The 23,498-nt window shown below is 49.3% G+C and overlaps 1 protein-coding gene across 3 annotated transcripts in view; it reads right to left on the bottom strand.

The window, feature by feature from the left end:
• Positions 1–23,281, bottom strand: part of CMTM7 (CKLF like MARVEL transmembrane domain containing 7) — a 38,411-nt gene extending 15,130 nt beyond the window's left edge. For all 3 annotated transcript variants that reach the window (XR_009448570.1, XM_059664147.1, XM_059664148.1), the window contains exon 1: positions 23,049–23,281. Coding sequence is in view for 2 of the 3 variants with exons in the window: in XM_059664147.1 (XP_059520130.1) it covers positions 23,049–23,210 (162 nt within the window). In the remaining variant the exon portion in view is untranslated. The remainder of the gene's footprint in view (positions 1–23,048) is intronic.
• Between the last annotated feature and the right edge of the window lie 217 nt (positions 23,282–23,498).

The following is a 23,498-nucleotide window of genomic DNA, read 5'->3' as shown; positions in this document are numbered from 1 at the left end:
CATGGAGCTGTGGCAGAGGAGGGCACGATTCATTCACCCGATGTTGAACTGAGTACCTACTATGTGCAGGGCAGGCAGCAGGGAGCAGAGTAAGAGTGAAACCCACGGGGTCCCTGTACTCGCCAAGCTTGCATGCGAGTTGGGGAGAAGGGTAGTGAACAAGTTAACCAACAAACACGTTGCTAGGCACTGATTCCAAGGCAGGGTTTTTGGCAGATGTTCACTGGCCAGGAGATAAGTCTGGGTCTTCTGTGAATTAGGCATTTTACGGGAAATCAGTCTCTCAGCGAAGTTTGTCCTAGATGATGTATTGTAGAACTGTATTCCTGAAACCTATGTAATTTTATTAACCAATGTCACCCCAATACATTCAATTTTTTAAAAAGTTTGTTTTTCCGAAGGCATGTGTCTGAGACTCTCCATTTCATATCCTCTAAAATATCCATTTTATTTATGCTTGCTTGCTTATTTATTTTAATCCTCACCCGAGGATATTTTTCCATTGATGTTTTAGAGAGAGTGGAAGGGAGGGAGAAACAGAGAGAGAGAAACATCGATGTGAGACACACTGATTGGCTGCCTCCTGCATATGCCCCGATCAGGACTAGGAATCGCACCTGCAACCGAGGCACGCACCCTTGACCGAAATCAAACTGGGACCCATCAGTCTGCAGGCCAATGCTCTATCCACGGAGCCAAACCGGCTAGGGCTGTTTTGCGGTAATTTGATTAGCAACCATAGTGTCTGGAGCAGGCACCGAAACAAAAACAAAAAAAGGTCCCACTTGCTCTGTTTTGAAAGTAGCACATGAATTGTTCTGGGTTTCATGTTTTCATTCTTCGCACAGAGAGGCTGAGTTCTGTCCAGAGGGCAGTGATGAGCCCAGGTGAGAGAGAGACAACATCTGGGACTGCACCTGGGACTCTGTCTTAAAAATGTCCCCTCAGCAGAGATGCACTTGGGGCAGGCTCAGCGGAAAGGCAGCTGTCGCCTCTGGGAACGCTGTGACTGAATATTCTGTAACGAAACCCGCTGTGGCGGAGATGACTTGAGAATCCCCGCCTCCATCCTGTATCACTGAGTGGATGCTCATCGGCAGACCGGAGGCACTCGCTGATGGGGCGGAACCTGCTGAGCCTGGGGGCTCCGAGCTTGCCTTACGTAGAGGGGTACGGAGGGCAAGAACTGCTGCCTTGGCATTCTCTCAGCCCCACACCCGAGCAGCTCAGCTCGGGAGGGCCATTTATGGATGCTTCCTGGTAAGATTTCATTTGAAAAGAAGATCCTACTACCAACGATATCTACATATTGGTTTTCTTTAAATTAAATGCGGCAACTCTCTCCACAGTGCTGCAGCACAGGTAGGCTCTTTCGCGTTTGGTGAGCTCTTACTGCCGAATGTGGTCATGAGCCTCCTGGTCCCAAAAGGATGAAAGACATGTAGCCAGTGCTGAGTGACTCCAACTACCTCAGCTGACTCCTGCCCAGCTCAGAAGACAGAAGCCAACCCCCAGACATGGGAGCCAGCCTTGTTCATGATTATCAGAGCCTACCCCAGATGACTTCAGTCATGTGAGTAATAAACACTTATTGTTGTATGCCACCAAGGTTTGTGACTATTTGTTATGCAGCAAAACCTAACCGATAGATCCGTTTTCAGAATTTTCTTGGTTTCCCAGTCAGGCAACCCTAGTTTTTAAAGTAGAAATAAGAGCCTGGCCAGCATGGCTCAGGGTCTGAGCATTGACCTATGAACCAGGAGGTCAACAGTTAGATTCCTGGTCAGGGCACATGCCCAGGTTGCAGGCTTGGTTCCCAGTGGAGCGCATGTAAGAGGCAGCCAATCAATGATTCTCTCTCATCATTGATGTTTCTAGCTCTCTCTCTTTCCCTTCCTCTCTGAAATAAATTTTAAAAAATTAAAAAAAAATAAAGTGGAAAGAAGAATAAAGTTATTTATTCAATGATTATTTATTGAGTACCAACCATGTTCTCAGTCCTGTGCTTAAAACTAGCGATATAAGGCAACATCGGTTTCCGTTTTTGCCCAAGACAATCCTAAGGAAACCTTGATGTGTGAAAAGTAGTGACGGTTGCTCAGGACTTTGGCCACTGTCCTGGGGAAATAAATCTAAGGAGAAGCTGTAGGGCCAGTCTCAGCAGGAGGCCTGGCTTCCAGCCCTGGGCACTTGCCAGAAGTTGGCGCCTGTTGAATGTGAGAATGTGGGTATGGGATGCCTTCATTGAAAACCCAGGCAGCATGATGCCAAATCAGTGCCAGGCTGGGGAAGAAGAAATTAGTCAGGGATAAAAAATGACAAAGCAAGTACACAAGAACCATTAAGGGCTTGTAAGCATGTGTCACTGATGAAAACCACAGTGGTGAAGGATGCGTGCTTGCCATACGGTGCCCAGTGAGGAGTCAGGAAGGAAGTCTGATCGCTGGCTGAAGGTTGGCCTCCAATCAGAATAAGTGAGGATGAACGGGAGCATAAGGCATGGCTGGCAACCCCTGCAGGTCAAATAGTCATGTCACAAACACAACCACTAGTGGGCCCGTTAGCCTCCCGGGCCTCCGTTTCCTCACCTTTATCATGGGGAAAATAACAGACCTACCACACGGAGCGGATATGAGGATTAAAGGAGCTGATTTGGCTACAACATTGAGGACAGCAGAGAGAACACTGCAAAAGAAGGCACCGGGGTGGAAAAACAGGGCATATGTGGGAACCGGGGGGCTGTCCATTTTAGGCAAACCCTACATGTGTATGAAGGGGCGCAATGGGATCAAAGATGGCAGGGAGCAGCGGGGCATCAGATTCCAGGCTGAGAAAGGAGGCATCATTGGTGGGCAATGGGGAGTGAGAGAAGGTTACTGAGCAGAAAAGAGCCTGAGGCAGAACTGCACTTTCAGAAAATTAATGTCCCGATGGACAGGGATGGGGAGGAGGCTCAAAAGTCAGTCAGGGTGAGGCGGTGTCAGTCCCAGCGAGATAACGAGGATAAGACGTCCTGGCCGGAGGGGTGGGAGAGGAGAGGAATAGGCAGAGGACAGCAGGTGGCATGGATGTCCCATGGCAGCCTCCGGGGATCCAGGCTGCACAGCAATGTGGGGACTAGACCCCCCGACACACACACACACACACACACACACACACACACACACACACACGGCACACACACGGTCTCTGCGGCTGGTGGGGCCAACAGGAAACTCCCCTTGCTCAGCAGGGAAGCAGCTGCCTCATTCCCCAGACTGCCCACGGCTTGCTCAGGAGGAGCTGGCAATTCCATGGGTCCCACATTTCCACAGACAAAAACCACTGACTGAAGAAAAATGCACCGCGCCTCACCCCTGCTCTAGGCCCCAGTTCTGGAGCACAGACCCCAGGGAGGACCTATCCCCCTGCCCTCTCGCTGCCTGAGCCTCTGGGGAGCAGAAAGCCAGCGTGGTGGACTGCCCCCCTCGGACAGACAGGACCTGGGGCTGTGGGGTGGACACCTCGCCCCATTCTTCCTCCCTCCTCCACCTACCTTGTCCTCAGTTCACAGACACGATCACGCTCAACTGTTCATTTTACGAAAGTCCAGATTATCAGAATTTCAATCCATTAAATAGGTAAATCATGAGTTGGGTACCTAGTATAATTACTTAATTGAAGGATTGTAAACTCACACGGACCGCGTAGATAAAATAAATAAAGGAATTGAAATCTTTGGAATAAACACAAATTGTGAAGAGAGATGAAACAATTGTTACTTAATGCCTCCTAATCATTATGATCAGAGTAGGTGAGTCTGGTATTAACAAGTCTTATGATAGTTTTCCAAATAAATTTGCATTTATTTTGGCAAAAACAAAACAAAAACAAAGGCAAGATCACTCACTGTGACCTGACCTGTGAGCCCAGGTTCGGGGAAGTCATTTCAGGAGGCAGGCATGGGGCAGGCCCTTCTCGGAGGCCGCACTCTCCTTTGCTGTTTCACCTGCGAGTCACCTGAGTGCCTAGTAAACACAAAGACCTTCCTTCAGAAAGTTCCCGCCCCCTTGGCCTTCACTTGTTAAAAATAACCTGGTAAGGCTGGAGCAGGCGCTCCCTGCATTTCCCCTCACTGGCCTGCAACAGCCCCCTGGTGGTAAGACACAGGGGCCTTTCAGTTCCCAAGAAGCAGCCCTGCTGCTGCCCTGGTCTGGGTGCCTTGGGAAGAGGCAGGGAAGACACGAACAAAAGGTTCGCCCTCAACAATGCCTCCACTCCTGCACCTGCTCACATGTGGGGAGCTAACTGGGCCACTCAGGTAAATCCCACACAAACGCACTGTCCTCCAGGGACAGCACGCAGCAGGACCTCAGAAAGGCAAGACAGATCAGCCACTGGACTCACATGCTTCTTCTTTCATCTTGATTCTGAACTGAGTTTCATAACGTCCTGCTTTCCTAACATGTGAGCAGAAGTGAGGAACAGGTAAAGCCCAAATGAGCGGCCACCACAGGAAGAGGAAAGAGAGAGGAGAGAGGAGGGTTCAGAATGACCCACACTGGACGCTTAGTATGTGACTGTCTTCGAGGGGAAGGACTGGAAGTGGGCTGGGTCCTTAGCAAGCTTATGGATAAACTCTTTCCAGGCTATCAAAAACCCTCAACAAAATATCAGCATAGTGAACCCAACAACATATAAAAAATGCAAATGCACAACAAGTAACTAAATTTTATTCCAGAAACACGTTTCAACATCAATGAACGCACCACATTAACACACCAAAGGAGAAAAATCAAATATTCAATCGACGCAGAAAAAGTGTTTGATAAACTTCAACACCCATTCAGGATAAACACTTTCAGCACGCCAGGAGATCAGGGGACGTCCTTAACCTGGTAAAGGGCACCTACAAAACAAAACTCCAGCGAGCATCACGTTTGTGGTGAGCCTGCAAGCTTTCCTCCGAGACAGGACACAAGGAAAGGATGCCCTCTCTTATTCAAGATATCCTCAGAAGTTGCAATAAGGTAAGAAAAAGAAATAAAAGGCATAGAGATTGAAAAGGAAGAAACAAAACGTTTTTATTTGTAGACAACATGATGACCCATGAAGAAAATCCCAAAGAATCTACAGAAATAGATCCAAGGACTAATAAATGAGTTCAATAACTGCAAGATCAATATACAGAAATCAATTGCATTTCCATATGTTAACATTACACTGAAATGAAATACTGGAAATAAGACTATTTCCAGTAACAGCCATAAAACGGGGAACTATTTATTAGGTTTACATCTAACTATTAGTTTTAAATGCTGAAAACTACAAGATACTGGTGGAAGAAATTGAAGAAGACCTGAATCAAAGGAGAGGTATAACATGTTCATGGATTGGAAGATGCAATATTGTCAACATGTCAATTCTCCCCAAATTGATATACAGATTCAACATAATCCCATTCAAATCCCAGCAGGCTTTTTGGGTAGATAAACTGATCCTAAAATTTATATGGAAAGACAAAGGAGCTATGAGGTGAGGACAGGAGTTGACTATACAGTGAGAGCACAGGAGACTTTGGGGTGAGAGGCTGTTCTGTTTGACACCGTGTTGATGGGGATGTGGTTCTATGCTTTTGCCAAAATGTACACAACTGTCATCAACTGATGACACCAGTTGGGGCACTGATTGTGGTGATGGTGGCACATATTCTGTGAATATGTTCAAAAGCATTAAGCTGTATACTTTAAAGGGATGAACTGTATGGTATGTGACTTATATCACAACAAAGCTGTTATCAAGAAACACCTTTTTAAAACTCCCGAAAAACTAAAAAAAAAGAAAAGACATCTGCAGAGAGATGGTCTGATGACACTGTCAAACCACAGAGTGAGAGGTCATGGAGATAAGATGAAGAGCAGAGGTCCCAGCCCTCACGGCAGGATGTAAAAACCTCACGGTGGCATTTCCACAGGGTTTTTTCAGAGCTCAGACTTTCTCTGTCCTGAAATTTCTTGATACCAACAGGAAAACCTTCCAGAAAAGCCCCTGATGTAGGAATGGCACAGCCCCTCACCCCCAAAACACACAGTTCATCTACATTAGCGCCCAGGCTTAGGGAACTTGCCAAGCAATTCATATTCTGATCCTGTATGTTCGAGCGTTTACAGGGTGGGGTAAAAGTTGGTTCACAGTTGTGAGTACGTGAAACACAAGAGTTTATTTTTGTATCACTACTTACTAATTATTGTATTATTTTTCCATACGAATAACTGTAAACCTACTTTTGCCCCACCCTGTAGATATATAACGATTAGAACAGTTAGTGATCTTGAAAATTTCCCTCCTACTTTACTGGAGATAAATTTGAGACCAAGAAAAGGGACATGATTTATCCAGGGTGACTCAGCTGATGGGCAGCAGAGGCAAGACACAACTCGACCCCTCGATACCTCTCTGCTTAGTCAAAAATATGAGCCTGGCACGTACTATGTGCTCTACACTTGATAGCGAAATAAAATGTCTGCTATCCCCTGGCTGAAGGTGGGTTCCCTCCTCATTCAGACACTGACCTGTGCCAATCTAATATTCCGATCAAAAGGACCAGCGCAGGCACATAGAAATAAGATGGAGACATGCGAAGGGGAAAAGAGGATGAAGACCTAGTAGGCAATACAACTACCATAAATATTAAGGAGTTCAGTTGACGTCTGAGGAAAATATTTAAGATGAGAGCTCTCACTAGGACACTGACTGGAGGTAACAAAGTAATAACGAATGTTTACTCAGAGCGCAAACACTTCACATAGGATCTGCCTGGTAACCCTCGGGACCAGATGATAGCATCATCCCCATCTCACAGATGAGGAAACTGAGGCTCAGAGAGGTTTGGTGACTTCCCCTAGATCTCACTCAAGCAGTGGGAACCCCACCGCCTCTTTCTAGCTACGTGACCTGGAAAAGCTAAACTGAGAGACATGCTACTAACAAAATTAATAAACTGAGAGGACACTGTGTAAAAATACATTAAAAAAAAAAGTAATTTAGGAGGGCTCTGACTGTATAAAGTTTTAAGAATATCTTAACAAATTTATTTTCCTTCACCAATTTTCCCATATATATTTACAAGAGTATATATATATATATATCCATTTAATTAAGTCTGAACGACCTCTTCAATAATCATAAAATAAAAACTCTAAATGGTAAAACAGATTTGTGATATCATTAAAAGCATTTCCTTCCCTTTTTTTCCTTCCTTCTTTCCTTCCTTCCTTCCTTCCTTCCTTCCTTCCTTCCTTCCTTCCATCCTTCCTTCCCTCCCTCCCTCTCTCCCTCCCTCCCTCCCTCCCTCAGCAGTGCCTTAAACAATGGTGCCTTAGAGGTGATGAAACACCACACCTGTTTAGTGTCCAGATTTTCAGTCTACAGGGGAGTGTCCGGACCTGCCTTGTTCACCGCTGTACCCCAGCACCTGGCACAGGGCTGGGACAGAGTAGGTACTAAATAAATATCTGACAAAGTGACTTAAAAGCCTTGGCCAGGCAAAGAGACATGACGAAGACCCAACTGAAGGGTTAGTTCCTGAGCCAGAAACAGAAATCTGAAAGTGAGCTGGCACTGGATTCTTTTAGCCTTTCATCCAATACAGTGATGCCACTATTCAGTGTTCTCTGGTGTTGTTTGAAATGAGGAACCCTGTCCTGACAGCTTGACAACCTGACAGACGCTGCTCTCATCCCTCGGCCTGCCTGTTTACCTTGGCGCAGGAACCCATGTTTTGCGGGTGTGAGTCAATGGAAACCTGTTAGCTCAACTGGACAAAAAGGGAAGGTGCTCTCAGGCCTGCAGCCGGTGCAGAAACCGCATCTTTGTCAGAAACTCCGGTTGGGCATCCCACCTTCTCCTTCTTGGGGGCCCACCTGCCCTTAAGACTCCCCGCTTCCCAGCCCGGAGACTTGAAGTGATACGCCTCAGGCCCCATAGCACATTCTGGGGCCCTTCCCCAGCTGGGCCCACATGGCACCCCCCAGCAGGCACCTCCAACACAGTCTTCTGAGGAAGATCCAAGCTGGCCAAGCACTTCACCCAGATAGACTTTTTTGAAAGGAGTGCTGTTACCAGAGGCTTTGGCAAAGAAAGTATGCTTTCATTCATTCATAAAAAAAGATTGAGTGCCTTTAAAAAAAGGTTTTTATTGATTTTATTTATTTATTTTTAAAATATATTCTTATTGCTTTCAGAGAGGAAGGGAGAGAGAGAGATAGAAACATCATTGATGAGAGAGCATCATTGATCGGCTGCCTCCTGCACACCCCCCACCAAGGATCGAGCCCACAACCCAGGCATGTGCCCTTGATCAGAATCAAACCTGGGACCGTTCAGTCCACAGGCCGAGGCTCTATCCACTGAGCCAAACCAGCTAGGGCTGTTTTTATTGATTTTAGAGAGGACGGGAGAGGGAAAGAAACATCAATCGACTGCCTCCTGTACGCCCCCTACTGGGGATCGAGTCCACAACCTGGGCATGTGCTCTGACCAGGAATCGAACCAGTGACCTTTGGGTCCATGGGTCAACAACCAACTGAGCCACTCCAGTTGGGCTAGGAGGGCCTTCTGTGTCCCAGGTACCCCCTTAGGAACCAGGCATCCTGTGGTGACCAAGACAGAGAAAGGTCGCTGCCCTACCGTAATCCCGGTCCTGGTGGTGAAGACCACCACAAATGAGTAATAAAGTAGTGAACAAGAGGGCTTCCGCTAGAGAAGGGCTGTGAAGAAATCAGATCTGCCCACAGGATGGGGTGTGGGGTGGTGTCAGGGTGGAGGGGTGTCGGGGAAGGCTCTCAGACCTGGGTTTGTTTGTTTCCTGATCTTTAAATATAAAAAATAAGATCTTGGAGTCCTCTGCCTACAGCTGACAGAAGAAGAGTAGAGAATCCTGCCTCGTAGAAGCCTCAGACAGGAAGTGGCAATATCACTTCCACAGTCGTTCCACGGGCGAGAGCTAGTCAGTCGCACGGCCTCACTTAAATACCGAGGCTGCAGGAAATGTCTGTCGGCGCCTCGGTCACCAGAAACAAGCCCACATTGTGAAAGAGGGAGCATGAGTTTTGGGGTAACAGCTAAATATCTCTGCCATCAAGTTGACCTCATATGGCAACATCTGGCTGCATAATTATTGTGAATTCTAAGGCTGGACAAAAAAAGATGAAAAATAATAGTCCCTAAATGATAGGGGCTGCTTGCTGTGAGGATTCAATGAGGTAATTCATGTCAAGCTCATAGAAGAGACTTGGTAGGTGAAATGGCCTCAATAACTTTTAGCCATTGTCCCAAGACATGCTGTTAAGCTCAACTTGAACTATTAACTAACTTCGGATAGGAAGTTAGCAAAAGGGACTTTTGTGAATACAAAAGCACTAACATTGAGATAAGGTGTGCCATGATCCCAACACGTCTCCTGTTGCCTCACTGTAGCTACAATAGGCTGAGAGTCAGAAGGGTCCTCAAAACTAACTCTAACGTCCAATATGGGGCTGCTCTGTCCTGGACTCTTCTCAAACGTCAAGGTCATGAAGGACAAGAGAGACTGAGAGGCTGTTCCAGATTGAAAGAGATTAAAGAGACAGGACAACTGAACATGTGGCCTCATGCAATCCTAGACCAGAGAAAGGACGTTAGTGGGTCAACCAGTGAAATCTGAATAAGGCTGGTAGGTTAGATAATAGCACCGGTGTCACTAATTTCCTGATTTAGCGACCTGTTCTGTGGGTGTGACCGAGAAGGTCCGTCTTAGGAAAGCACATTGAAGTGGTTCATTGAGAAAAAGAATGTGTATATAAGTGGAAAAGGAGCCAACAAATGCAGTAAATGTTAACAATTGAAGAACCCGGGGGAAGGGCATATGGGAGTTCTTTGTACGGTTCCCACAAGCAAATCTGAAATGATTTATAAATGAAAAGTCACAAAAGTGTGTGCGTGTATACACATAAATGTATAATTTAGAGACATCGGACACTTCTACAAACATCTGAAAAATAGCAACTATATTGAATAAGCAGACTAAGCAGGGCTTCTTTGCAAAGCACTTTCATCGTTTGCTTTTAAGTTGCTGTCTGAGAATGACTTTGATGTTCTCATGTTTTTATGCTTCTGTCTTTACATTTCTGCTTTTTCCAGCAGAAATTCAATCTTGCCTCTCTCTTTGAATAAGCTATTAAAGCAAGAGATGTACTTAAATAAGAAAGACTGAGATGTACTTGCCACCCACAGTGGCAGAGGGTGGCCGTCACCTCTCTGAAACTTCTTTCCTGGAAATGAAGAAGCCCTTCTAAAAAGAGAAAACATTCTACGCTGCTGGAGATTTTTAGAATCTGACCACAATGGAAAGTCCTTCATTGGCTGTATTAGTTTCCTCTAGCTGCTGTGACAAATGATCACCAACATGGTAGCTTAGAATAAGAAAGCACTTATTCTTTCACAGTGATGGAGGCCAGAAATTAAAAATCCCTGGGCTAAACTCAAGGCATCAGCAGGATGGCACTTTCTCTGGAGATTCTAGGGACAATCCAGTCGCTGTTTCTTCCAGCTTCCGATGGTGGCTGCCCTGGCATCCTGGGCTCGTGGTACAACCTCCGTCACATCTGCACATCACCATCGCCTTCTCCTCCTCTGTGTGTCACTTACAGAAACACTTGTCATTGGATTTGGGGCTCATCCAGATAATCTAGACAACTATATGTTGAAGTAACGACCACATGTGTAAACACGGGATTGATGTCACCATGAACTGTGACAGTAGACTTAGCTGTCAGCAAGGAGACGCCCATCGGGCCCAGGGGGAGGCCTGTAACGCCGTAGTTTTTCTTCTGCCCAAAGTGACAGCCGGCAAACAGGACACACTGCTCAATCACGGTGACACGCAGGGAACCCTCGGAAAATCAACGTCACTTTATAAACACAAGGGTCAGAGGTGTCTCCCCCCCCCCCCCATGTGAAATTCACAACACTATGTGTCAATGAGGGCCCTATCTCTGAAGTCAGATGCCTGTTCTCCAGGAAACGTTTCCCCTGGTTACGGCGTTAGGTCCTCCCAAGGAGTTAAAGCAAATACGGTCCAACTTAGCCCGCCATGACAAGGCTTGTAATTCTCCCACGAAAGGTTACAGAAGTAATTTTTCTCCCTCGTGCTTTTAGTTTGCATTCGGTAAACACTGATCTGTTTTCTTCTCGCCTCATTTCAAATAGGAGTTGGAAAAAAAATAACACGACCGTTGAAGTGGACAGCAAAAAGTAACATCAAAAGCTAGTGAGGTCTGCCAGGCGGCTGCCTGCCATTGTAGGTCCACAGGGCGCCTGGACAAACATTCTGATAAACCGGTTCTGCAGGTAGAAGGAGGCTGTAGTCAGGTATGTGCCCAGAGTGCATCAGCTGAGAGCCCCAGCAGAGACCAGGCAGACGGGAAGCAATTCCGATGGCTCCCGAGGAACTCAAGCAGGCACTCCATTCGTCGATGCAGCCACAAGGGTGCAGATCTGATGGTACATGGGCTTCTATGGGCCTATGAAGTATCTACTGCTAAGCTGCTTGAGACAGCATACATTCATCATCTCACAGTTTCCACTGGTTAGGAGCCTGGGCAGGCGTCCTCTGCTCAGGGTCTCACAAGGTTGCAGTCAAGATGTTGGCCAGGCTGGGGCCCTCCTCCAAGTTCACAGGGTTGTTGGTGGAATTCAGTTCCTTGCAGCTGTAGGACTGAGGTTCCCATTTTCTTACTGGCTGTCAGCGAGGGCTGCTCTTTAATAATAATAATTATAATAATAGCATCTATGATTCATTGAGTTAGGTGACAGCCACTGGGCTAGGTGTGTCACCTCATTTGATGAGCCTCTAGACATCACCCTTAGATGCTTAGCATGTGGCTCTCTCCCAACAAGGCAGTTTACCTCTTCAGGCTCAGGAAGAGAATCTGTCCCTCCGGGAAGGACCCAGTACCTTTTCTAAGGACTTTCACCTAAGTCAGGCCCGCCTGGAGATAATCTCCTTTTGATGGACTCAGAACCAACACATTTGGGATCTCAATTACATCTGAAACATCCCCTCACCTTGGCATATCCTATATAATAAAAGGCTAATATACAAATTGTCCCCTTGGGAGTTTGACCATCTGAGAATTTGATCGCTTGCTATGATGTGCGCTGACCACCAGGGGGCGGCGCAGAGTGAAGGAAGACCCCAGCTGGCAGCCGGAAGGCCTCGATCAGCCCTGATCGTCGGCCAGGCCTAGGGACCCTACCCGTGCACAAATTTTGTGCACTGGGCTTCTAGTAACTAACATAACCATGAGATGACATCCCATGATCATTGTCATATTTTGTTGGTCAGAAGCCCAGTCGCAGGTCCTACCCACACACAAGAGGATGGAATTACACAAGGTTGTGACTCAGTGGGAGTCACCCTAGGCTGTGTCTGCCACAGTGGGCTAGCCTGAGAACCTGCCCGCCAAACGTGGAGAGATGGCACACCACGGTGGGAACAGGCGAGGCCTTGGCCTCACTGAGGTTCAAATGCTGGCTCCAGAATTTAATGGATATTTTGAAACTTGGGCAAGTTGTAAACCTCTCAGCTTCCGTTCAGCCATAAGAAGGAGGAAACAAATAACACACAGAGTCTCTAGAAGCGTTAAACAAAGGGAAACTGCACGTAAAATCACCTGACAGTAGAGCAGACGCTCAAACCTTAGTTCTATCTGGAGGAACTCATGACTTACCACCGAGGATGGAACAGGGGTGGGCAAAAGTAGTTTATAGTCGTGAGTATGGGAAACATAGTTTGTTCTTGTATTATTATTGATTATTATATTATCTTCCATATGAACAACTGTAATCCTGCGTTTGCCTAGCCCTGTATCAATGGTTTCTTCTTAAGCCTCCCGGCAGCCCTGTGGATAACAAGTGAAAATGCTGTAGAAAACACTAGGCCACACTGTCTGTTCAATACCCAGTGAGGGGTTTTCCCCACTCCAGCTGACTTCATCTCTGGGTGAAACTGTGACCAGCACCTGAAACCGTCACATCTCATAGCACCTCCTTTTAGATCTGCTACCGCGTGCCCACCAGGGAGCCAAATGGATAAATTGTGGTACAACCGAGTAATGGACTCATGTGCAGTCATCACAACATCATTTTCAAACAAGATTGAATGACATGGGAAAATACCCATGGCATACTGATCATGACAAAGAAATGACCCCAGATTGTCCTTCTATGAGCTCAAGACCTGGACTCAAACTTCCTGGTTCAAAACCCAGCTACACTATTTCCTATGTCTTTGGACATGTTACCTAACCTCTCTGCACCTCAGTAAAATGCAGGTGGTGGTAGGACCTACCTATCATGAGGATCAAATGAGGTGACACACCTAGCCCAGTGGCTATCACCGAACTCAATGAACCACAGATGTTATTATTAAAGTACTACTTTAATAATTTGAGAGGAAACGTTAAAAACAAAAAAGACTTCTTCATAAACAGTATTGGCATAGCCCTAGCCAGTTTGGCTCAGTGGATAGAGAGTTGGCCTGCGGACTCAAGGGTCCCAGGTTCGATTCTGGACAAGGGCACATGCCCGGGTTGCAGGCTCGATCCCCAGTGGGGGGCGTGCAGGAGGCAGCCGATGAATGATTCTCTCTTATCATTGATGTTTCTATCTCGCCCTCTCCATTCTTTTCTTTCTGAAATCAATAAAGAAATATATATTTTTAAAAAAACAACCCAATATTGGCATTGCTGCTGCCTTCTTAGGAAGATAAAGAAAACCTAAGACAGCGGTTCTCAACCTGTGGGTCTCAACCTCTTTGGCGGTCGAACGACCCTTTCACAGGGGTCGCCTAAGACCATCCCGCATATCAGATATTTACATTACGATTCATAATAGTAGCAACATTACAGTTATGAAGTAGCAACGAACATAATTTTATGGTTGGGTCACAACATGAGGAACTGTATTTAAAGGGCCAGAAGGTTGAGAACCACTGATCTAAGAGGAAGACGTGAGTAAAACGACATTGAAGTCATACTGTCTTTAGCAATTCTCTCTGCTTCCAGAAGTTTCCAATTTACTTTGTACCTGAAAGCACTGAATTAATTTCTCCCATTAATTTCTCCTTGCCATTCCTTCTGAAGGAACATCATTTTCTCCATCTTTAAAAATGAGGAGGACCTCTCAAGTTTCCCAGCAATGCTTTCTGTGGGTAAGCTATATAAACTACTCCATAGATGACTTTGCTCTTTCTCTATCTAAAATTTAAATTTAAAAAAGAAAGAAAGAAAAGAAATAAGAGTGTGGCTGCCCCAGGGAAAGGAAGAGCTATGTCACTTGGGTTTAAACACAAACCAGGGGAACTGCTTTCTCTGCAGGAGGCTGAGAGCTTGTCTGTTCATGGTTTCCGCCAGCAGGAGTGGGATGGGCCGGGTGGGGAGAGATCCCATCCCATCCTCCTTTCCCTCCGTCCTCCTTTCCCCTCAGGAAGAGCCAGCGCTGGGCTCTGAGCCAGGCTGCTGATGCCAGGGGTTGCTAAGGACCGCGGTGAGGAATGCCAGGGAGTGAGCAGCGGGCGCGGGAACCACTGAGCCAAACTGGTGACAAAGAAAGCGAGCATGTGGCAGGCGGCAGGTCAGAGGGAGGCTGTCCGGCGGCGGGCGGCACGCCTGGGCCAGCCCAGCCAGGCAGATGGCAGGGGGAGGAAACAGATGGATGTCCAGGGGCGCTGAGCAGGAAGTGCCAGTGCTGACAGCCAGGGACCAGGGCTGGGAGGAAGGGAGCAGGGGGGCGGCCTTCCCTGACACAGGAATTTAAATACACACACTGACTCCCATAGGGAGTGCCCCCCAGGGAGATCTGGGATGGCCCTGGAGGGTCTCCAGGACGCATGGTAATGCCAGAAAACTTGTGGGACCACACACACACACACACACCTACACTCCACCCTAGTGGCCCCTTCAGCTGGTGTGTAGTTCTCAGTACCATCTCCTCTGGGCAGTGGTTTCCAAGCTGGGGCAGGTGGTTATTTGGGGGGGGGGGCTCTGGAGGGGAATTCTTGCCAGTGGTTAAGAAATCCACAGGCTGCCCCTAGCTGGTTTGGCTCAACAGATAGAGTGTCAGCCTGCAGACCAAAGGGTGCCAGGTCCGATTCCAGTCAAGGGCAAGTACCTTGGTTGTAGGCTCCTCCCCGGCCTGGGGCATGCAGGAGGCAACCAATCAATGTGTTTCTCTCACATCGATGTTTCTCTCTGTCTCTCCCTCTCTCTTCCACTCTCCCTAAAAATCAAAGGAAAAATATCCTCAGGTGAGGATCAACAACAATGAAAACAAAAAAAAAATAAATCCACAGGCTCTGGAATAAATAAGGCCTCACAGCTGTGTGCTACTCTCATCCTTCCAGTGTATGCACAAGCTGTTGCCACCACTTAAAAACAAGTGCATTTGTAACAGTACCATGGAATTTTCTAGCCCATCAATGTCATTGTTCCTTTTTCAAGTCATCGGACATCAAACAGACTATTACGACTTAAAATATGATTACTATCCCATTAGGCTCCTTGAAATGTCTGGATGATAAAAGGACACCCATTAATTTCTAGGTGTTAAAGAGTCTAGACAACTGTTTAATGTCACCCTGCTCGGAAGGGCGAGAAGCCCTTCATTTCTCCCTCTGTGAAAGGTCACAGCCATTTACTCTGAGGAAGTATTTATGGATTTGTGCACGAGGACTTCTCTGCAAGGAGGTTCATCACAGCCTTGTTTGTACGTGGGCAGAACTGGAAGCTCCTTGAGCCACAATAGGGGGGAAGGGACTGGTCACGCAGACCACGGTACATGCATTACTGGCTACAGTAGCATTGTTAAAAACAAATTGCAGCCCTGCCGCGGTGGCTTAGTGGTTGAGTGTCAACCTGCGAATCAGGAGGTCATGGTTTGATTCCCGGTCAGGGCACATGCCTGGGTTGTGGGTTCGATCCGCAGTGGGAAGCATACAGGAGGTAGCTGATCAATGATTCTCTCTCATGATTGATGTTTCTATCTCTCTCCCTCTCCCTTCCTCTCTGAAATCAATTAAAAACACACACACATAAAAAAACAAATTGCAGACAAACATTAAGTGACATAAGAAAACATCCTATCTAATAAAAGAGAAACATGGTAATTGGCGTACGACCGCTACCCTTCCCATTGGCTAATCAGGGCAATATGCAAATTAACTGCCAGCCAAGATGGCGGCCGGCAGCCAGGCAGCTTGAAACTAACATGAGGCTTGCTTGCTTCAGTGACGGAGGACTCCAACGTTCCCCGCCTGTCGCTGCAGGCTTCTGAGCTGCAACTCTAAGCAACTATGTAACAAATATAGAAGCTAAACAAAACCCCAGAAACCTGCTTTAGTCCCGGGCTTCAGCCAGCAGAATTGCAACATTGTAAGCAAAGGCCAGAAACCTACTTTCAGCAGCGGAGGTTTAAGAGCTGGAGCCAAGCCTCAAAGCTAAAGCTGGCCCAGAATAAAAAAAAAAAAAAGAAAAGAAAAGAAAAAAAGGAGCGGTTGGGAGCTTCAGTCACCCCCAGCCTGAAAACAGCCCTCAGCCCCTCACCCAGACTGGCCAGGCACCCCAGTGGGGACCCCCACCCTGAAGGGTGTATGACCAGCTGCAAACAGCCATCACCCCCTCACCCAGGCTGGCCAGGCACCCCAGTGGGGACCCCCACCCTGAAGGATATGTGACCAGCTGCAAACAGCCATCATCCCTTCACCCAGGCTGGCTAGGTACCCCAGTGGGGACCCCCACCCTGATCCAGGACACCCTTCAGGGCAAACCAGCCAGCACCCACCCGTGCACCAGGCCTCTACCCTATATAGTAAAAGGGTAATATGCCTCCCAGCACCGGGATCAGCGGAGCCGCGAGGCCTCCCAGCACCAGGATCAGCGTGACAGGGGGCAGTGCCCAAACCCCCTGATCGCCCTGCGGCTCTGTGTGTGACAGGGGGCGGGGCCACAACCTCCCTATCCACCCTGCTCTGTTCGTGACAGGGGAAGGCGCCCCAACCCCCTGATCAGCCCTGCTCTGTGCCTGATGGGGGGAGCTCCCCAAACCCCTGATTGCCCTGCGGCTCTGTGTGTGACAGGGTGCGGCGCCCCAACCCCCTGATCAGCCCTGCTGTGTGTGTGACAAGGTGCGGTACCCCAACCCCCTCCCCCCCCCGCCACGGGCCCTGCTCTGTGTGTGACAGGGTAGAGCCATAACCTCCCCATCGGCCCTGCCCTGAGTGTGAGAGTGGCGGCGTCCCAACCCCCTGATCAGCCCTGCTCTGTGGGTGATAGAGGGCGGCGACCCAACCCCCTGATGGGTCCTGCTCTGTGCGTGACAGGGGGCAGTGCCCCAACCCCCTGATTGGCCCTGCTCTGTGCATGACAGGGTACAGAGCCCCAACCCCCCTGATGGGCCCTGCTCTGTGAGTGACAGGGGGCAGTGCCGCAACCCCCTGATTGGCCCTGCTCTGTGTGTGACAGGGGGTGGCGCCGCAACCTCCCCATCGACCCTGCCTTGAGTGTGACAGGGGGCGGTGCCCCAACCCCCCAATCGGCCCTACCCTGAGCGTGACTGAGGGTGGCATCACAACCTCCCGATCGCCCTGCTCTGTGCATGACAGGGGGCAGCGCCGCAACTCCCCAATCGGCCCTGCTCTGAGCCCGACCAGGGGCTGCACCTAGGGATTGGGCCTGCCCTCTGCCACCCGGGAGCAGGCCTAAGCCAGTAGGGCGTTATCTCCCGAGGGGTCCCAGACTGCGAAAGGGCACAGGCCGGGCTGAGGGACTCCCCCCTCCCAGTGCACAAATTTTTGTGCACCGGGCCTCTAGTCTATATATATAAAAGCCTAAGTGACCAGATGGTAGCTATGATGCGCACTGACCACCAGGGGGCAGATGCTCAATGCAGGAGCTGCCCCCTGGTGGTCAGTGCGCTCCCACAGTGGGAGCGCCACTCAGCTGTCCAACGGGTGCCAGATGCCGAGCTCATGGCTGGCGAGCACAGCTGTGGCAGTGCGAGCCTCTCTCGCCTCCGCGGCAGCACTACCAAGCCACCTGCCACTTCATGCACTACTACATCCCCTGAGTGGTCCCAGATTGCGAGAGGGTGCAGGCCAGGCTGAGGGACCCCACTGGTGCACGAGTATGCACACCAGGCCTCTAGTTCATTATATATTAAGTGAAAAAAGCATTTTACAAAATATATAGTATCCTAATTTTGTAATAAAAAACATAAAAAACCCAAAACATTCAAATTATATGTCTACCATGAAACAGTGTGAAATTTTACTTTAAAATATTAATCTAAGTGGAATGAGTGGGAAAGTATTTTCTTTGTGTCTCAAAGTTTCTACAATGAACAGATATTACTTTTGTTATTAGGAATAAAGCCTATAACTTATTTTGTTTTAGTGTTTTTATTATTATTTGTTTGACCATTAATGGAAAGTAGTTTCTTGTTTTTAGATCAAGACAGGGCTGGACTGTTCTAGCCAACTGGGCTCAGTGGATAGAGCACCGGTCTGTGGACCGAAAGGTCTTGGGCTTGATTCTGGTCAAGGGCAGGTACCTCGGTTGCAGGCTCTTCCTCGGCCCGGACCCTGGTTGGGGTTCGTGCAGGAGGCAACCAATTGCTGTGTTTCTCTCACATCGATGTTTCTCTCTGTCTCTCCTTCTCTCTAAAATCAATGGAAAAATATCCTCAGGTGAGGATTAAAAAAAAAAAAAAAAAGACTGGGTTGGAGTCAACAAATGTTGGCAGTGAGGTTCTTTGCTGCCCTTAACTCTCCAGCTTCCAGGAAATAGGATGGGGGTGTGCAGATTGCACTTGGGAAGCAAACTGGTGCTCCCCTGCTACACAGACCTCACACAGAACTTAGACGAGTGGACCGTTCTGTGCTATGCTGGGTCATTCTCCACTCATAAGTCTACTCACAGCTAGACCAGAGGCTGACATCACCCACAGTCTAGTTCCATCTGGGAACTGAGCTGTAAATGCCAGAGGGTAGCCCATGATTTCCCATGATTACCCTGGCCTTCTCCCCAGACTCACACACCCACTCAGGTTCCGCCCAGCCCAGCTAGCCTCCTTCGATCTCCTTTCAGACAGAACACCTCTGTAGGATAGTAAGTTTTTGCAATGCCCTCATTACTATCCTGAAATGAATAAAATTTGTATTTCATATGATCCTAATCCCTGTGACAACCAAAAGAGACTTTCAACGAAGTTCAAAAATGACCCGTAGGGGAGCAGTGAGGCCCCAATGGTGGGTTGAGATTGACATCATGCTTCCCCAGTGTGATCTGGCATACCCTCACCATGATCTGGCAGGCCTTGGATGGTCTGGTCCCTGTATATTTCTCCAGTCCCACCCAGCCTCTCTTACCCTTGTTCCCTCCACTGCAATCACAGTAATACTTCTTCCTCCAGACTCAGATCCACTGTCTGTGGGACAAGGAGGCTTGTCTGTTAATGGCTTCTGCCAGTGAGAGTGGCTGGGCTGGTTGGGGAGAAATCCCATCCTATCCTCTTTTTCCTCAAATCAACTGGCAGCCACAGGGAGTTCCCCGAGGAAGAGGTATTTGAAGGATGAGGGAACAGCATTACCAGAAGGTTCACTCATGTTGTAGCATGTGTCAGTACTTCTCTCCATTTTCTGCTGAATAACATTCCATTGTATGAACATACCACATTTAATTTAACCATTCATCAGTTTATAAACATTTGGGTTGTTTCTACCTTTTGGCTAATATGAATAACTAGAGGCCTGGTGCATAAAATCATGCACAGGTAGGGTCCCTAGGCCTGGCCAGCAATCAGGGCTGATCGGCGCCTTCCTTCCCCCAGCCGCCGGTTGCTGGCCAGGGCCTTCCTTCATTCTGCGCAGCTCCCTGGTGATCAGCACGTATCATAGCGAGCGGTTGAACTCCCAGTTAGTCAAACTCCTGAGGGGACAATTTGCATATTAGCCTTTTATTATATAGGATGCTGCAATGAACCTTTCTGTATAATTTCTGTGTGGACATGCTTTCATTTCTCCTAAGTAGATTATACCTAGGAGTGAAATTATTGGATCATATGGCAACTCTCTGACTCAAAGTCGGAGGACCTAATTGCCAAGACGGTTTGCCACAGTGGCTATTGGCAGTGTAGGATTCTGACTTCTTCCCATTCTCCACATTCCTGCTGCTTGGTATTATGTCTTTTTTACTGTCAGCACCCTATTCAGTGTGAAGTGAGTGGCATCTCACTGTGGTTCTGATTTCCCTAGATACGTTAATAAGCAATAACTCTGCAGTCTTCTGGGGATACGAATCAGTCAAGCTTGGATTGTCGCCCCCTCTGCTGCCAACAGCTGTGTGACTTCACTACCTCAAACTTTCGGCCAGTTTCCTCATTTGTCAAACATGTTACTTTACTGGATTCTCAAAAACATCCAATAACACACACGGTGTAAGTATGTAATTCCTAGCACTTTATTGAGAATAGTAGGCTCAAAAAATATAGCTAAATACAACGACAACAACAAAGCAGTTGAGCCAACAACTGTGACTGCATCTCTAGTCTGAAGAGGAGACCACAAAGCACTAGTCCATCATGGGCACAGGATTATGAGGATTCACTGAAATGACATGTCAAGTACTAACATTCACATAGAAACTCATTTCCTATTTTTTCTCACCTTCTCATTTTCTGGTAGTGGTGACCCAGGAGAGGCCCAACACAAAGAAAGGAAGCTGTTCTCCAAAGAGCCTTTTCAATGATTTAAAATATATATATATCAGAGAGGAAGGGAGAAGAAGAAAGAGATAGAAACATCAATGTTGAGAATCACTGATTGGCTGCCTCCTGCACGTCCCACACTGGAGACCAAGCCCGCAACCCGGGCATGTGCCCTGACCAGGAATGGAACTGTGACTTCCTGGTTCTTAGGTCAACGCTCAACCGCGGGAGCCATGCCAGCCTGGTGTCAATGATTTCTTAAGGTAATATGTTGACAGACCACGATGAAGACCCTTTAGAGGAAGTTTAGGAGAGAAGGTTCAGCCTCTTCAGGATACAAGTGAGATATCAATGGTCAAAATGAGAGACCCATAGCATGCCCAAAGGGTGGCAGCATTTTAGCTGCTTCTGCTCTCCCCCAATGTTAAACTGGGGTTATGCATTTTCCAACCAAGAAGACAAGAGAACATCCAACACCTAAGCAGGTACCCCAGAAAGATAGGAGAACGGGGAGGAGTTAGACAAGAGGCCCAAGTAGACAGTCCTAAATAGTCTCTCTGTTGTAATATGACCATCCTGCAAGGGCCAATTCGCTCCCAGGGGATCTGCTCAAATCAACCTGCAGCCACAGGGAGTTCCCCAGGGAAGGAAGAGGCATGACAACCCCCTGGGCATGGTTTTGTGAGGGGCACACAGAGAAGCAATTCCCCAAGTCTTTGTTCTCTTCTTTGGAACAGGCCCCGTCAATGTCGCCTGCAACCTGGCACAAGGGCCACAGGCGAGAGCTACTGAGGAGCTTAAAATGAAATGGAGGTTTCTCTTCTCCAGTTTTTGTCCACCGGGCTCACACCAACCAGAGCCTCTCCTCCCCATTACCTTTGTTCATCAAACTCATAGGCCAAGAGACCATGGAGGCCTCTGATCCCAACCTTTGTCCACCATCATTTGACTCATGCTTCCAGGGCTCAGGTAGAGCCTGTCTCCCCCACGCTCCCCCCATATTTTTTAAGGATGGGAGGTAAACTGGTCCCCTTTATTTGGCTGATCAGATCTCTCTTAATCTGAACAAAAAGCCATGCTCAAAATCAACACTACTTAATACAATTTTTTTGTTTGGTTTGGTTTTTGTTAGTAGTGGCTAACGTGCCTCTACTTCCTAATTTTTGGTCCATTTCTTCTTAGAGAAAACGGAACTCAGTCCCCTTCCCTTCAGAGAGGGCCCAAGCAGGAAATGACAGCCCCCTCTACACATCCCAGAGTAAGTGCTATGAATGCAGGGCAGCTCTCACCCCGTGTCCAGCTCCCTGGGCTGGCCCACCTTAGCAGGCCCAGTGTCTTTCCCCACTCCCCTCTGCAAAACGCCCAGCCCCCCTTCACCGTTCTTGCTGCAAACCTTTCAATGACTGGAGTCACACACAGCCCAACCCAGTTTCAAACCACCGCGAACGGGAAAGGGGGTTTAAGACGAAACTTTTTTAAAGAAGAAAAACGTGGAAGGGAGAAAAGAATGGGGAACCAGAGTACAGGCCGGGCAACATCTGCCCCGGTGCAAGGCCCCTGCGCTGGCCACACTCCCAAGCGACCTTCGTCCGGCGTGGCTCCACAGGTGGCCCCCAATCAGGGACGCCGCTCCCCCCAAATAAGTACGGACTCCTCACAAAAGGCCTTCCTTGTTGATCATGTGCCTTCCACGGCCCCCTGAGATCTGGGCCCTCCCTCTGAACGTGCGTGGGCAGGGGACCAGGGTCCCAGTCCTTTCCCCACCCTGCCAGGGCGGAGTGCGCACGGCGTGGGGAGGGAGCCCGGCGCGCTGGGTGGAAGGAAGGCGGAGGCCGCGGCGGTGGAGGTCGGGTTTCGCAGCCTCAGCGCCGCGGCCTGGGCGACTCTTCCGCCCCCGCGGCTCGGGTTCGAAGCGGCGGCCGGAGGAGAGGAAGAAGCAAAGGAACTTCTGCCCGGTGTTTCCATCTGGAGGCGGGGGAGGCCGCGCACAGGGGCGGCTGGAAGAACTTGGGACCTGGAGATAGGTCCAAGGAAGCAAGGGCCTGGGGTGGCGCTGAGCTCCAGGGCGGGGGCTGCACGGCCAACTTTCCGGGAGGAAGGCTCCCTCCCACCTGACCGCGGCGCCCTGGCCCGCGGCGCGATGCTCCGGGGTGTCCCGCCCGGCTCCAGGCTCCAGCCACCCGTCGCGCCCCCTCCCGGGACCCGGATCCCTCCCTTCCTCCCTCCCGGGGCCACTCCGGTGACCCCGGCCCCGCGGCCCCGCCTTTTACCATCTGCGCCACCTTCAGCAGGGCCCCGTGGGTGCGGGGGTAGACCGGGTCCACCAGCCCCTCCGAGGCGCTCGTCGTGCCCTGCGGCCCCGCGCCGGCCCTGGGTCCCAGCGCGCTGCCGCTGCTGCACGTGGTGCGGACCAGCCCGGCTCCGTGCGACATCGCGCGGCCACTGCCCGCCGGCCGCCTCCCCGGGCCGCCGCCGAGGGGCCAGATAAGGCGGGCCGGGGCGGGGCGGGGCCGGGGCGGGGCCTGTCCCGGGCGTGCGGTCCCGGGCGGTGGGAGGGCGGGGCGCACGCGTTCCCCGCCCGCACGGGAAGCGCTCGTCCAGCTGTGGCCGACTAAGCCGGGGAGGGGCCGGCCGGCGCTTTCCCGAAAGGCCTTGTAAGTCTTTCCTAAGTGGGCAAGGCCGGCCACAGCTGGGTCTGAGCTTCCTGCGATGGTGTGTGG

Source organism: Myotis daubentonii, chromosome 14 (genome assembly GCF_963259705.1).
Source record: "Myotis daubentonii chromosome 14, mMyoDau2.1, whole genome shotgun sequence".
Lineage (NCBI taxonomy): Eukaryota > Metazoa > Chordata > Mammalia > Chiroptera > Vespertilionidae > Myotis > Myotis daubentonii.
The sequence above is the reverse complement of the archived record's forward strand: the minus strand, read 5'-3'. Positions and strand labels throughout refer to the sequence as shown.